The sequence below is a fragment of the Protopterus annectens genome, chromosome 9.part0 (genome assembly GCF_019279795.1).
Source record: "Protopterus annectens isolate FY-2018-M chromosome 9.part0, PAN1.0, whole genome shotgun sequence".
NCBI classification, from domain to species: Eukaryota; Metazoa; Chordata; order Ceratodontiformes; family Protopteridae; genus Protopterus; species Protopterus annectens.
In genome coordinates, this window is record NC_056743.1 from 1,071,028,786 (window position 1) to 1,071,044,145 (window position 15,360).

At 42.7% G+C, this 15,360-nt stretch overlaps 1 protein-coding gene across 1 annotated transcript in view; it reads left to right on the forward strand.

Annotated features, from left to right (window-relative positions):
- The window catches only part of ESPL1 (extra spindle pole bodies like 1, separase), a 2,570,648-nt gene that overhangs the window by 2,030,495 nt on the left and 524,793 nt on the right, over positions 1-15,360 (forward strand). The window contains exon 25 of the mRNA XM_044083892.1: positions 9,633-9,785. Coding sequence (XP_043939827.1) covers positions 9,633-9,785 — 153 coding nt within the window. The remainder of the gene's footprint in view (positions 1-9,632; positions 9,786-15,360) is intronic.

Sequence of the window (15,360 nt, forward strand, 5' to 3'; positions counted from 1 at the left end):
CATACATTGCTGAGAAACCATGAGAATGTGTCAAAGGGTGATGTCTTCGAACTACTTTCTAGTAACAGTGCATATACGTTGGATGTCCAACATTCAGGCAAACAATCTGAGCAGAACAATATTACTGCCTCACAAATGGTTTCTCAAGAAACCTGTGGCAACAAAGATCTTTAGCTACTGGGGTCAACCTAGCGAAGACCTCTTTGCTTCTCACCCAGGCAACGAATGTAGAAGTTGCTTTGCCCTCATCCCTCCACAGGGTCAGTCACCGAACCATTCTCTGCACATGCTTTGGTCCATCCTTGGACCCCATATCTCCTTTACACCTTTACCCCCAAGCAATGGCATGCAAGACCAAAGTAATCCTTGTAACCCCCTTCTGGCCTTGATAGGCATGGTTCCCCTTTTTTTAGCCTCACTTGGTTCACCCACCATGGGTGCTGTATCACCTTCCTGGACCTCCTCACACACCCATCCAGGATGCCTCTACCAGACCTACAGACCCTAAAACTAACTGCATGCTTTCTCCAATTCTAACAATTTCCAGAGATGCCAGTCTTTCTTACCAAGTAGTAAGAATCATATCCTTTCAAAGAAGTTATACAAAAACAATAACAGCAAGTGGAGGCAATTTTCCATCTGGGTGTCTACTAATGGTCTAGACCCATTGTCAACACTGCTGCCAAAAATCTTAGAATTCTTTTCAGAACTTTTCATGTCTGGGTCAACTTATTCAACAACTTAAGTACAGTAGGCAGCCTTTTCAAACTTCCACATAGGATTCAACGACACTTCCATTACTTCCCTCAACATTTCTAAGCCTTTTCTAAGAAGTACCTTCTTGTTGAGTCCTCCAATTTGTGATCTAAAGTCTTTAACTCAGAAGCCCTTTGAACCCACAGCATCCAAATATATGAAGTTTCTGTTTTGGAAAACTGTATTTTGGTCACCATTACGTCTTCCAAATGAGTATCAGAACTTCAGGCACTTTAATGTAAGGCTGCTTTCCTGTTTTTTCATAAGGATAGAATGTCATTAAGAACAAATCCTTCCTTCCTTCCAAAAGTGGCTGATGAATCAAATTTAGAACAAATTGATTTACTAGTTTTCTTTCCCATTTTTTCTAATAAAGGTGAACATGTACTACATATATTAGATGTGCGCAGACTACTCATATTTTACCTCCACCATACCAAGACTTTCAGAAAATCACAATTGTTCATATCCTTCAAGAAAAAAGTTGTCAATCTGTTTCTAAAGTTACACTTTAAGATGGTTAGCTAATTGCATTTAATTTGTACATGATTCACTAGGCATGCCTCTGCATTCAAAGCCTAAAGTGCATTCTACAAGAGCAATGGCAACCTCAAGAGCCTTTGCTAAATGAGTTCCTATAAGCAACATGCAACTTAGTCCTCAGCTCGCACTTTTGTGTCTCACTATAAATTAGATGTGCAGTCCAGGATGCATGTTTTGCCTCTGCCATACTCGGGAATATCCTTGTCCACCCAGGTTACCCGTCGGGTAGCTTGGGAATCTGTCCCACACATTGAATCCGATGAAACAAGGCAACATTAGATACGAAAGTTGTGTACTCAATGTAATGATAGATCTGTGTCATTTCTTTTTAATCCTTATTAACTCCCCTCCCTCCTTCCATATTGTCCCTGTGCATCTAGAGATCAACGAGATCTTTTATTGGACCCTGTTCGCTTATTTTCTTGACACTTGTACACGTATACACATTTACACACAATGATTGTTTAGGGCCAATCAGCAAACTTAAGCTGAGGGAATTCAGGCAGAACAGGAGAATTGTGGTTAAGGGAGGAGTCGGAGCTCTTGAATCCAAATGCTTTGTTATGCAATACGTTTGTCAGATCTGACAATGCAGAAGCACTTTGAACCAGAAGAAAAGACAACACGGATGTGTTATGGTGAGTATACAACTTTCATGCCATTCACATGCCAGGTTAGTAGTGGTAGAGAAAATTCAGCCATTTCCAAATATGTTCTGCTTTAGCTTTGTCATTGCAGGACCTGTTTTTTGATGTGTAACACCCCCTCCACATTTGTGTTCACATCTCATTCTGTGAATGATATTTCATTAGGTTATATAAAATAATGCAGTATTTTTATTTTACATGTTGTACATTGTAATACTTTTTGTAATACAACTCCTCCCCCAACCTCTCAAATGCATACACGTGCCAAATAATTATGTACATATATTTCTGGGGAAAAACCTTGATTTCTAATTTCTTACTCATCAGAGCAAATGTCACTATTAGATGGATAACAAAATGGCATTAAGTGACAAACCTTGGATTTGTTCAGCTAATACAAAAACCTCAACTTTAAGTGCATGTTGCCAGGCACTTTACAATTTATAAAGAACCCAGCAGTACAAACAAAATAATGCAAACGAAAATATAAATACCAGCAATAAAACCGGTATTAAATCAACAGTGAAGTGTATAAGTTACCCAAAGGTATGCTGTAATCTCAAAGCTGAATAGTATCAAGTAAAACAAAGTCAAACAGGCATCTGGCATCAACCGAACGTTATTTCATACAGATTGGATTTTAATCCTCTCTTAAAACCAGAGTAGTAGAGTCTTGCAACAAGCCAGGAAGCGGATTCTACATATAGTGACCATGACTATATGTCCGGCAACCAGAAATTTCTTAATTGTAAGATAAACCCACTAAGTGACCTCATGAAGTAGAATGCAATGGTCTAGCAGGTCTATTCCAGGAAAACAAGTCATGAAGAGAAGGTAGACCCAGGCCATGAAGGGCTAAGTATGCCAGAACTAAAACCTTATAAATGACATGCTGTTGATTAGTAAATAGTGCAAACTCCACTAGATCACTGAGATATGGTAGAGCTTGGAAACCTCAACCAGTGGCCAGACTGCAGAGTTTTGCAATAGTTGTCCCACAGGCAAGTGCTGGCAGCCCTAGATAAAAGGCATTGCGATAGGATGGTAGACAACTGCTTGTGCTGTAATGGGAAATCATTAAATGGAGTAAGATGCTTGATCACAGTGGTGGTCTGCTTATTTCTGCCTGTTTTCCATATAGAGTAAAAGAAAAAAGAAATCTGTTCAACCACTATCCATAATCCAGCAGGGAAAATAGCCTGTACATTTCTCACTTGTTTGCTTTTTTCACCCAGTGCTTTAGTTCTTATTTTCCTGATCATTTTTTTTATTCTTCACTTTTATTTTTTTGCTTTACACACAACAATGTTGCAGCTTCTTTAATAGTTACTCCAGCCATAACCTCCAGTGTCTGCATATTGCTAGTGCTCCTACCGGAGGTGACTATATCCTGATGTGCTAGTCAGGCAACACCAAATCTCATGTCAGTGCATCCAGTGCCAGAGTACCCCATGCAGCAGTCTTTGGAGCCACCTTTATTGGCGCAGATGTCATAGCAATCCCAAGAACCATTAGACTTGCCTGTGGGACATGCATATGTATAGCACGCTATTCCCCAGTCATCTTCTAAAAACCTGTTAATGTGCCTCTGTTAAGGGGCCACAAAAAGGATACTTCATGTTCTCAGTCTTCCCTGTAGACCCCTTCCAAGTCTAAACGCACACACACACTCCCTTTGAAATGACATCAGTGATGAAGTTGGATGACTAAGAAAGTCTTGCTTCCCATGAGTCTTCAACTCTTGATGACCTGAAGCTTAGTGGGCTTCTCCATTTTGATGTAAGAAAAGTTTGGGGGGGGTGTCACTGATCTACTAACCTCATGAAGTCCCCAAAGAGAAGGCCATAATAAGCATGTTGATTCATGCTTATTAGTTTTGGTGGACACGCCTGAAAGATGCCATCAAGGCAACTTTGGACAACACATATGTAGTTGGACCCAGTGTGCAGGAAGTTGGACTGGCTCTTCCAGCTGCTCAGAGGTTGATAAATCTGGACAGAAAGCACCTAAACTGGAACAGATCATAGCAGTAGGCATAAACACAACTTCTAGCCACTGGGTTCCAGCTTCTTTCTGCACTAGGCAAGAAGGCTTGGTTTGCAGAGTTGAGAAATGTTTGTGTCTTTCCTTTTCCTGACAGCGCTGAACTAGCTTGCTTGCTTGGGATATTTCTATTTGGCAGTTGCTAACAAAATGCATGATGTGATTCAGGACCTGCCAGACGGGCAGAAAAAGAAAGTTGTAAGCCACTTCATCTAACCTTACAATCTACATGGTCTGTATCCTCTACAGAATGGCTTGAGGGTTCGTCCAGGGCTTTTGCTGCTGCTATGCATGATTCAGGCTAATGGATTTTGAAGAGTTCAATAAGCAATCAACTTTGAGGACCCCTCCTGTTCAATGACAGGCTGCGCAGATACTTTAAAGATACAGAAAAGCAGAAAAAACCCTGATGGCTATGGGCGTGAAATTCATCCCTCCACAGAGGACTTTTAACATGTCAGAGGAGTCACCATCCAAGGTGCTTTGATGGGAGCCACAGCAGGATCACCAGATGTTTTCAGGCAGGAGCCAAAAACACCCACTTATGGGACAATTGTACCCACAGCTCTCCAGGCGGCAACAACCAGCCATAGGCCCCCAGCAACGCTTCTGAAGCGTTTGACTGGTTTTCTCTGGAAGCAGTTGATTGCTTAGCCCTTCACTCCTGCTAATGATTCAAAATTACTAACAGGTGGGCCAGGAATGTAATTTCCAGCAGTTGCAAGATATTCTTTCTGCAGAAGCTTCATGCATCTGTGGTGTTGCTCCACCTGATCAGGGGGGAAAGGCAGTTTAGGAGGTCATCAGTCTCCTAAAGCAAGGAGCCCATCCATAAGTTCTCACCAGAATTAAGAGATCAGAGTTGCCACTCAAGGTTCTTCTTGATGCTTAGAAAGACAAAGGACCTCAAATAATAGGCCTAGTCACATATACCAATTTATTAGATGAAAAAAATCTGAAAGGTCTCAGTGCAGATAGTCACTTCTTGGTTGCCGCAAGCTGATTGAAGCTGCTCTTTAGATCTTTAAGGGGACACCTACCTACATTTAAAAATTGCCAAGGAACCCAAAAAGTACTAGAATTTACAGGTAGCGGGCCAATCGCTTTAAATTTAGATTACTCAATTGAGAACTCGGGGTGTTTGCCAAGTGCACAGCAGTGTGGTAGCAGCGTACCAGACACAAGGAGCCAATATTTTCCTTTATTTAAATGATTGGCTCCTTATTGCATTAGTCAGTCTATCCCAAATGCACTCCTACCCCCCCAAACAAAAATAATCATTTTGGTGTGCACGTTGGATATCCAGGTCTGCGAACATCAGGACAAAGTTTAAGCCTTCCATGCAACAGTTGCGACTGAGCATGGGTGGCATGGCAGACCACATCCTTAAGATATTAGGTTACATATCAGCAAGAATGCACATGGCCCTTTCATGCGTGCATGGATTCATCACCTTTACAGTGGGTGCCTCTTATTCATTAGTACACAACACGTCACAGTCTCAAGCACCTAAAGTGGTGGCTTCACATACCCAACTTTTCCTTTGGCAAGCCCTTCCACATCCACCCACCCCCACTCCACTGGAGTCTGTCATCACAGAAGTTTCTCCTTGGGGCGATTCAGAACAGAATGTATCAAGGTTCTTGGATTCCACAAGAGTTCCAGTCAACATACTGGAACTGTAGGGTGGTATTCCTGTCCGTGTTGGAACTTCATGGCATTATCCTCCAGGGACCTTTGGCTTTATCTATGCAATCATTATGGTCATAGTCTGATATATCATCTAGCAAGGCAAAACACTCCTCCTTCCTATGCAGAGAAGCTGTCAAGTTGTATGAATGAGTCAATGCCCATAATCTGTTCCTGATTGCCATACACATTCTGGGAAGACCAACACACTACTTGACAGACTCTGCAAGAACATACTCTTGCCACGCTGGACTAGAAGATTGCTATCAAGATGAAGGAATTCTGGGGCACACCAGCTAACAGTTCTGTGTCACCACCAAATGTGAAATGCTACAAATTCTTCCTCATTCCATTCCACCACTATGCGATGAAGGATGCTCAGATGGCAGTATCCTGGAGGAGGCTGCTACTGTATGTTTACACCCTTAAATCCTCTTCTGTTCAAGGTGATACATAAAGAAAAGCTGAGGAGCAGTCTCATCTTAGTCATGCCTCATCTGCCCATATAGATGTTATTTCTCGTGTTAGCATCACACATGTTGCAAGGGACTTTTTAGGCTGCTAACCCATTACCTGATTACTCACTCCTCTGGACAGCATAACATGGAATTTAAGAGCCATGTGCTATATGGCTTCTCCAATTTTATATGTGGCAGATACTCGTAGATTTACCCTCAGTCATGGAAATGCCAGCATCCTTCCAAAACCCCACATGAAAACAGAGTAAAAGGAATAGGTTCGTATTCTTGGCTTCCCAACAAGTTCTAACCGCAGTTGCACCCCTAGACCAAGTATCTTGCAGGATGATGAAAGCCACTGGAGCAGGATGAACATTACTAAGACTTCCAATTACTGTCTTAAAACGCCCATGACATACAGTCTTACAAGGAATATAAGATGGACTGACTTACAGATTGTGGTGGGTTATGTGCACTGCCATATATTGCTTCTCATCAATAGATAAATAAGACATAGTTTGAGTAATAGATTCATATCACAAAGTATCCCCCATCTCTGTTTAAAAAAAGAAAAAAACTTCCACTATGTATTGAGCATGGTAGTACCCTTGCCACCTTCAAGGTAAAACTAGGTAATTGGATATGCAGTCTCATATTTATCAGTCTGTCTGGTGTTGCCATCTCCACATCTGGAGGAAACATTTCAGTATGATTTAGTGACAAAACCTGTACTGGTCCATAGACTGAAGTGCCTAGTACTTGTCTATGAACCTCTGAATCTAGTACCTTTTGATTTTTCAGCATTTAGTTTTAACACAATATATTACAACTGTTCATGCTTTGTCTACATTGTACAGTTAAAACGATTTCTGTAATTATTGTAACAACATCAGTATAATCAATTATAGCTGGTAATTTTAATACCATCCTCTGACTCCTATCTGCAGTCACCTCTCACTCTTGACCTTTATTATAATTAAATTTATTAACAATTAGACCAGACATCTTTGCTATACTGACACTTTTTTCCATCCATTTACCAGTAGCACAACCACACCTTTATTGTACACCATTGGCACCATTTGAGTAAAGCTTCAGACCTTTACCAAAATTATTCTTCTCACAATCTTCTGTTACATTGTAGTATGCTTGTTTTGTATTACACTTCCTGCTCTTTTCATTTGCTGTACTATCAACTACTACTCTCAGTAGCGCCAAGAAACAGCTCACATTTCATTTTGTTCTTCTCTTTCTGTATTTTCATCTTTTAATCATATCTTGTATTTACCATTCTGTCATCAACTTAGTTCGTTCTTTTGGCATCTAAACAAATGTTTGCATTATTTTTGTATTCTCCTTTGCACCTTCGAACCTTGCATCATCCCGATCATTAAGGCCCATATTAGTTCCAGTCATTTCATGATTCTTTTTTCTCAAAGAAATTTTTATTTTTTTCTGTTAAAGTAATGAATTAATCAAGTGTAATGAAATCACTTCAAGATTCTTTTTGAATCGCATATAGTGTTTCACCCATACTTTGCAAACAATCAACAGAAGAATTTACTTTCTCCACTTTGGTGTATAGGCTTTCTTACCACATCCCTATTCTTCGCAAACTTCACATATATCATTGAGTATACATTGATTTAAATGTCCTTCTGCCCCACATAAGTGTCCGCCATAGAATACAGTCCTTATTTTCAACTTTTAAAACAGTAAAAACTTCCCAATATCCAGTTCAAAGTTATAACATTTTGAACATTTCCTCTGTATTTCATTGAAGCTTTTGTTTCTCTTTCTTACTATTCATTTAAAAAACAGATTCTTTCTCATCAAATATTTGCTTAAAATCCATGTGCGCACACTCACTCTCGCACACACACACTCGCACGGATAGTAACCTTGATGTTGGGGGCAGTCACATAATGCAAGCTTGCTTAAATGCTTCTAGTTACAGTACCTGTCAGGCATCTTACTTTTACCTATACATATTGTGTAAGGTTATGCTATGTGGTCCAAAAAATGCATTTCTGGTTATTTATGGCTGCAGTTGGAAGATCTCTGTTCTCGCAACTTTTGTAGCATTGTACTCCTAGGATTTCCAGCTTGCTGGAACCTTGCTTGTTGTAACATCATGACTTCTCACTGCTTTCTGACAATTTGTGACACTTCTTTATTATCTTGAGCATGTAACACTATTGCTTTGTGCTCTTCCATGTAGGAAACGTCTGAAGTCTCCACCTTGACTCCTGTAGCCTCTACTTCAGACTGTACAAGAAAGTCCTGCTCATCACTTAACTTTGCTGACATTACCTTCATTGTATTATCCCATGACTTCTGTGAAGTGCTTTCAGAGCCATTAGGAACTGATTTAAGTTCCAATAAACTCTGGGTTGTAAGGCCATGTAGTCACCACAATATTCTTCACATAAACAGCTTCATTAGTGTCTGAATATGTTCTGTTTCAGCCATTGGACCAGTCTGCTTCACCAGCTTGTCTTGTCATCTTCCAGTCTCTGCTGGATCCTCTCCTGTTCCTCCGGAAACATAGAAAGATTAGAGGAATAATTCCCCTAGTGTCAGGACCAGAATCTATATAGTCAGTATAAATACCTCTGAGTCCTTACTGAAAATTGGTCATGCCTGGCAGGATGAACCTAGACAAAAAAGAAATGTACATAAATAAATAAGCAGCAAATGTTTTAGTGTGTGCAAGCCTGATGGCAAAGAGGCAGGGTGTCCTCTTTAGTTGAAACCCAAGATTGAGAATGGACTTTTGTCACAAGTAAGGTGTGCCTGAGGGAGGTGGGGATGATCAGATAAATAACCTGATGTGTGTTTGACCGCTGGTGGAGACCAGAATATTTCCTTACACAAATGAGTGGCAACAGTATCCTGATGTCATTGCACTTGGCTATCTCCCCAGCTAGAGACATTGTCTGGCCACTGCAAAAGTGACAGCTCCCAAGCTCCGAGCTTGTTGCTCCTCATTGAATCCTTCATTCTCTGGTGTCTGAACAATGGTGTCTGAACAATGATCACCTTTGAAGTTGACTTCCTGATACCAGGCTAAGGGTCATTAGGGGATTCGGAGACTGTGACTATGGATGCCAAGGTGGGCAGTCTCATGCTTTGGAGGTTTGTGAGGGATTTAATTTGGTAAGAATGTATCGGTTACTTGCAGTCCTGTTCTTTTATGTGTGTTTATATGAAAAGGATTTTGCAGTCATACGAAAGCCACAGCAGTTCCTGATATCCGTGTAGATGTGGATGGGCAGTTTAGCAAATGCTAAAGGATTCTGCAATATGCAAGGTTGTTCCACTTAGGGTTATATAAAATCTAAAGTGTGCACAGACTAGACAAGTCTTATGATAGTGCTATGGTCTATGGAAAGAAGGATGAAACTGTCGCAGTGTGGAAATCATCTTCTAAAGTTATAAATGTATTATAGTCTATGAAAACTTATCTGTCTTTAATGATGCCTTCTGTCATCAGCACTTGATCGAATCAATGGAGGATGGACTGTCTTGTTGGAAGGGAATGTTGCTGCCTGCAGTCAAAGACCTCAGAGCGAATGAAGAGGCAGTTAACCTACAAAAAAGGCTAGTACAGCTGGGCTGGAAAGATGCTGATGCAGAGATGTTAAAGGTAAGAATCTAGATTTCTTTACCCCTTAGAATTATTCTGGTTATGTTTTAAAACAGTCTGAAATGCAAATTTGGGTAGAATTATGGTGCTCACCACCTGCACATCATTGTGGTGTAATGTTTCAATTTTTGTATAGTAAGTTATTTTTTCCTTCCCTTTCTTAATTCTGTATAACATAGTGCATTTCCTAATATGCACTATAATGTATGATGTGAATTTGTTCAATCTTGCCGTTCATTCTTTACTGATGGGTTCAGAGCCGATCCATCGGCTCTGGTATGGCCTTATGCAAAGCTTGAGGTCTTCCAGTAGTTCGAGGCCATGCCCCTATCCCATGATGCACTGTGAATGACCTCTGATCTTGTTTGCCGTGGCATCTTATCGGAGGTTCCAGTGCAAGCTCGGGCCAGTACTATTTTCAAAACTTATATATTAGCAATTAATTCTATAATTTTTTTTTTGCTAAACTCTCTTAAATAGTTTTATAGGTGGTTTGTTTATAGCTTCTTATAAGCTGCCCTTTCTCATGTGTAATTATTAGTATTTCTTATATTGACCTAGCTTTTTCTACTGTAGTTCTAGGATCTGCAGATAATATATATATATATATATATATATATATATATATATATAAAATAGCTTTTCCTATTGTTGGCCTCTGTATATTGGCCTTAGTTTATTAGTTAGTCTTTTTGAATATTTTTCTAGTTAACTATTTATTTTTTTCTTTGTGGGAGTTCAGAGCCTAGGAGCTTACTAGTATTTGGTGTTACATTTTTCTTAGGCTCCTTCGCGAGTGTGTGTTGCTAGAGCCTAGGGTATTGCTGATTAGTTGCTCTGTGTTTTTCTTTAGCATAATGGCAGATGACAAAGATAAACACCCAAAGTCTGGTTTTAAAAAGTGTCCAGACTGTGGCCAAAAAATGTTCGTTGCGGATGGACATGCAACTTGTGTTTATTGCTTAGGAGCTGTCCACTTACAGGAGTCTTGTCTCATTTGCCATTCTTTTTCTTCGAGAGTGTTGCTAGAGAGGAAGAAGAAATTGGTGGACAGGGGCTTGTTAAAGCATCCCTTTCAAGAGGCTTTGAGTGATCAGGATATGGCCAGCAAGTCTTCCAAGTCCTCTAGATCTTCTGGGGAATCTAAGGACTCTAAGCAGTCTAAGAAATCTAAAAAATTGGAGGATTCTGCGACATCGGCTCCACAGATCTCGGAGTTGACTGTCTTTTCTTTTTGGAGCAGGCCACAGCCTTGGAGCCAGTATCCAAAGTGCCTCTATCTCCATTGCTTCAGTCGGCACTGTTGGTGCACTCTTCTAGGTCTTCTGTCAGCCTCTCAGATTTGGATAATGGTTCAATTGTTGCAGAAGCTTTTACAGGCACCAGGCCTTGGTAAATTGTTGTCGACTCCGACCCAAGTGGCTTCAGAGCCGAAGACCACTACTCCGGCTTTGGCTACTATTCCGAGCCGTACCGGACATTCAGATCCAGAGAAAGTAGACCTGTTGATCGTGGAGCCTTAAAAGCCGAGACCTACTCCATTGTCCTCTGCTTCATCCACTCTGACATCCTCGGCGCTGACTGTGGGGACTCTAGGAGCTGACATTCTCCAGTCGGATCTGGGGAAGATAGCAGGACAGACTTGTCGGTGCAGACTCTCTCTCTCGGGGCTTCAGCTTGGATAAGCTTGGCTCCCACCTCTGGCTCAGAGCCCACGGCCTTGGTGCAGGGGGGTTTGGTGGCCCTTTTTGATCCGTCGATTCCTTCACATCGGAGCCGTAGTGCCTTCAAGTCCATGAGGAGAGCCTTGTCACCGAAGACATCCTTGACTCCAGGCCTTGCTTCGTCATCCCCCAAAGCACCTGTGTCTGCTTCTTATTCCATCATCCAGGCTAGGCGTAGAGACCCAGAGCCTCAGGTAGCCCCACAGGATGCCCCCTGCTCTTCCAAGACTTCCCCGAGGCTCCCACTGAGGTGGTTCCCAGGAAGAGATTGTGCAAGAGGACACTTGGACTCCCCACAGGAGTCTTTAATATATGACACTGACTTGAATGAGTCAGAAGGGTCCCTGCAGTCCTCCTCTGAGGATATCTCCTTTGCTGAGATACTCAAGATCCTTAGGCAGAGGGGTGATTGGCAGTCCAAAATTCCTACTGAGGAGGAGTCAGTTCTCCTGAATGCTTTCAGGTCTCAGCCCTCCACCTCTTGGGTGTCTCTGCCCTTCGATGAGCTCATGCAGCTGGTCTTTTGGAGGGCTTGGGAGCCACCGGAGTCCATGGAGCCTGTTCCTAGGAAGCCTAATAAGTTTATATCAGCTCCACCAGATAAAACCTTCTTGTCCAAAGGAGTCCCTGTTGATGTCATGGTGGTTGCGGTGGCCACAAAAAGGAAATGTCTTAGACTTTGTTTATTCCTCCTCCTAATAGAGAGTCTAGGATCATGGATAGATATGGGAAATGCATGTTTAGTTCAGCGACTTTTACTTTCCACACATTGAACTACTTAACCCATTTCACAAGGTTGCAAAGAGATCTCCTCAAGGAGTTGGGAGCTGCTCTTCAGGGTACTGTAGCTGCAGGGGCCTCTGACAAAGTTGCTGCCCAGCTTGCTACCCTAAATTCTATTGTCAACTCATCCATGTGTCTCATATCATATGCAGCTGATGGAACGAGTAGGGCAGCAGGTACAGGAATCGCTCTCAGAAGACATTCCTGGGTGCGCTTGTGTTCTTTCGCGGAGCCCTTTAAGTCTTTCTTTGTAAACACCCTTTTTGATGGCTCATCCCTTTTTGGACCTAAAGTGAAGGAAATTTTGACCAGGTGTGAACAGGAGGGAAAGACTCTGTCTGCGGTTGGAATCTGTTTTTCCACCCTACTTGGCCTTTTCCCAAAGGCCAAAGGGGAGGAAAATTGTGGTTCCAGAAAGCCCAAGGAGCCTTTCAGGAGACGCGTGGTAAACCCCCCCCCCCCATGGGCAGAGGAGGGGGTAACAGTGGAAGACACCGCCCTCGTGGTAGAGGGGGTCCGCAACATCATGGTGACAGAGATCACTTCTCTGGTCAGTCCTACCAGCACTCCTGAAAGGAGGCACGACTGTCCTGCTCTGGAGGCAGTTGGGGGTCACTTATCTTTGTATCCAGACACCTGGCAAGAAATAACAAAACAGCTGGGTACAAAGTATCATTTCCAGAGGGTTTTCATATCAATTGCCACCCCCCCCCCCACCCCTCCCGTCCATAAGGAGAATCCAGGAAGTTCCACCCAGTTACAGGGAACAAGCAACCATAGAGGTCCACAAGTTGCTAGAAAAAGAGTCATGCAGCCAGTCCCAGCAGACCAAACAGGATTCGGAACTTGCTCAAGGTTCTTTTTGGTTCCAAAGAAAACAGGGAACTGGAGACCCATTTTGGACCTCAGCAGACTCGGCCAATATGTGAAGAAAGAGAAGTTCCAGATAGTCGTGCTTCAGTCTATACTTCCCTTCTTAGGGAAAGACAATTGGATGTGCTCGATAGATCTCAAGGATGCGTACTACCACATAAAAATGGCCAGACCATCCAGAGATCACCTGCATTTCCGGCTGGGAGCCAGTCATTATCAATTTCGAGCCCTGCCCTTTGGTCTCACTACAGCCCCCAGAGTGTTCACCAAATACATGGCAGTAGTTACGGCTCACCTGAGACGTCTAGGATTCTAGGTGTTTCTGTACCTAAACGACTGGCTCCTTACCGCCACCACCAGCCATCAACTGATTCAGGCAAGGGAATACACTCTGGCACTCTGCAATCATTTAGGCATTACAGTCAACTCAGAAAAGTCTGCCTTGTCACCTTCGCAGCATATCGTTTTTATCGGGGCAGAGCTAGACACTTCAACCACTGCCCTAAGACTACCAATTGAAAGAATCTTCCTTCGTCAGCATGTCAGCACATTGGTATCGAAAGACAGAGCACCAGCTTCAGAAGTTCTGAAAGTATCCGGGTTTGATGGCTGCAGCAATCCTAGCCATACTATTAGCAAGAATGCATATGCGGATTCTTCAATGGCTGTTATTCACTCAATGGTCTTACCAGGAAATTCCACTGGATCACACAATTTTAATTGCGAGCTCTTGCACGAAAGATCTCCAGTGGTGATTGACATTCCTTTACGTCACCATAGGACACCCCTTTGTTCTATCCCCTCCAGTAGCCACTGTGACCACGGACGCTTCCCTGATAGGGTGTGTGGGGGGGGGGCATTTTCAGGGAAAGACTGCCCAAGGCACATGGTCAGATCGAGTCACATTTGCATATCAGTGTTGGAGATGAGAGCAGTACTTCTAGCTTTGCAGTACTTTCAGGAGACTCTTCCTCTAGGAACAATTGCAGTTCCGACAGACAATATGTCAGTAGTCTGGTACTTGAACAAGCAGGGGGGAACCAAGTCTTACCCCCTTTGCCGAGAAGCCCTCAGAGTTTGGCAGTGGGCTCTTTCCTCCCAGCGCTTTCTGTTGGCAACGCACATCCCGGGGAGATCCAACTGTGATAGCAGACAAACTGAGCAGGGCAATCTTGTTGCCGCATGAGTGGTCCCTCAAGAAAGAGATTGCGGACAGGATTTTCCACAAATGGGGCCAGCCTTGCTGCATCCTTTTTGCCAGCCACATCAACATGAAATGCAGAAGCTACTTTGTTCAGATTTCTCCGCCGGGAGAAGTCCCAAGAGACGTACTCGTACATGATTGGCCCCTGGGTCCCCTCTATGCTTTTCCACCAATCTCATTGATACCCAGAGTTCTACAGAAAGCAAAATCCCTGGGAAGGACCATCATTCTTATAGCCCCTCATTGGCCTAGGCAGATTTGGTTCCCATTCCTTCAACATCATCTCTTGGAGGATCCCTGGATTCTGGACCCAGTTCCACACCTTCTGACACATCTGTCGGGGGACCTCCATCCTTCTCTGCAGTCACTGAAGCTGACAGCTTGGCTGCTCCAGTTCCCCTCATAGCCAGGCTTCATAACTTCTGCAGTGAGACGGAACGGATCCTTTTGTCTTCCCATAAGCCGTCCACTAGAAGATTGTATCTTAGTAAGTGGAAAAGATTTTCCATATGGGCCTCTAAGCAGAACATTGATCCTTACCAATCCCCCTTGACATCCATACTGGAATTCTTGAGTATGATTTTTAATAAAGGAGCGGCAGCCGCAACAGTTCGGGTTCAGTTGGCTGCTATATCTAACTTTCATCTCGGGATTGACGGGCTAAATATGTCCCACAAGTTATCCAAGGCCTGTCTCAAGGGAACATTTCATAATAGACCTACAGTGAAAACACTCTGTTCTCCATGGGATCTAAATTTTATGCTGATACTTATAATCCTTCCCCCTTTTGAACCAGCATCATCTTGTGACCTCAAATATTTGTCGTGGAAAACCATTTTGCTGGTAGCTATTACTTCTGCCTGCAGAGTGTCAGAACTTCAAGCTTTATCTATCAGCTCTCCTTATTTGATTTTTCATGCTGACAGAGTATCTCTTAGGACAAACCCCTCTTTTTTGCCCAAAGTTTGTTTGGAAACTAATATCAACCAAG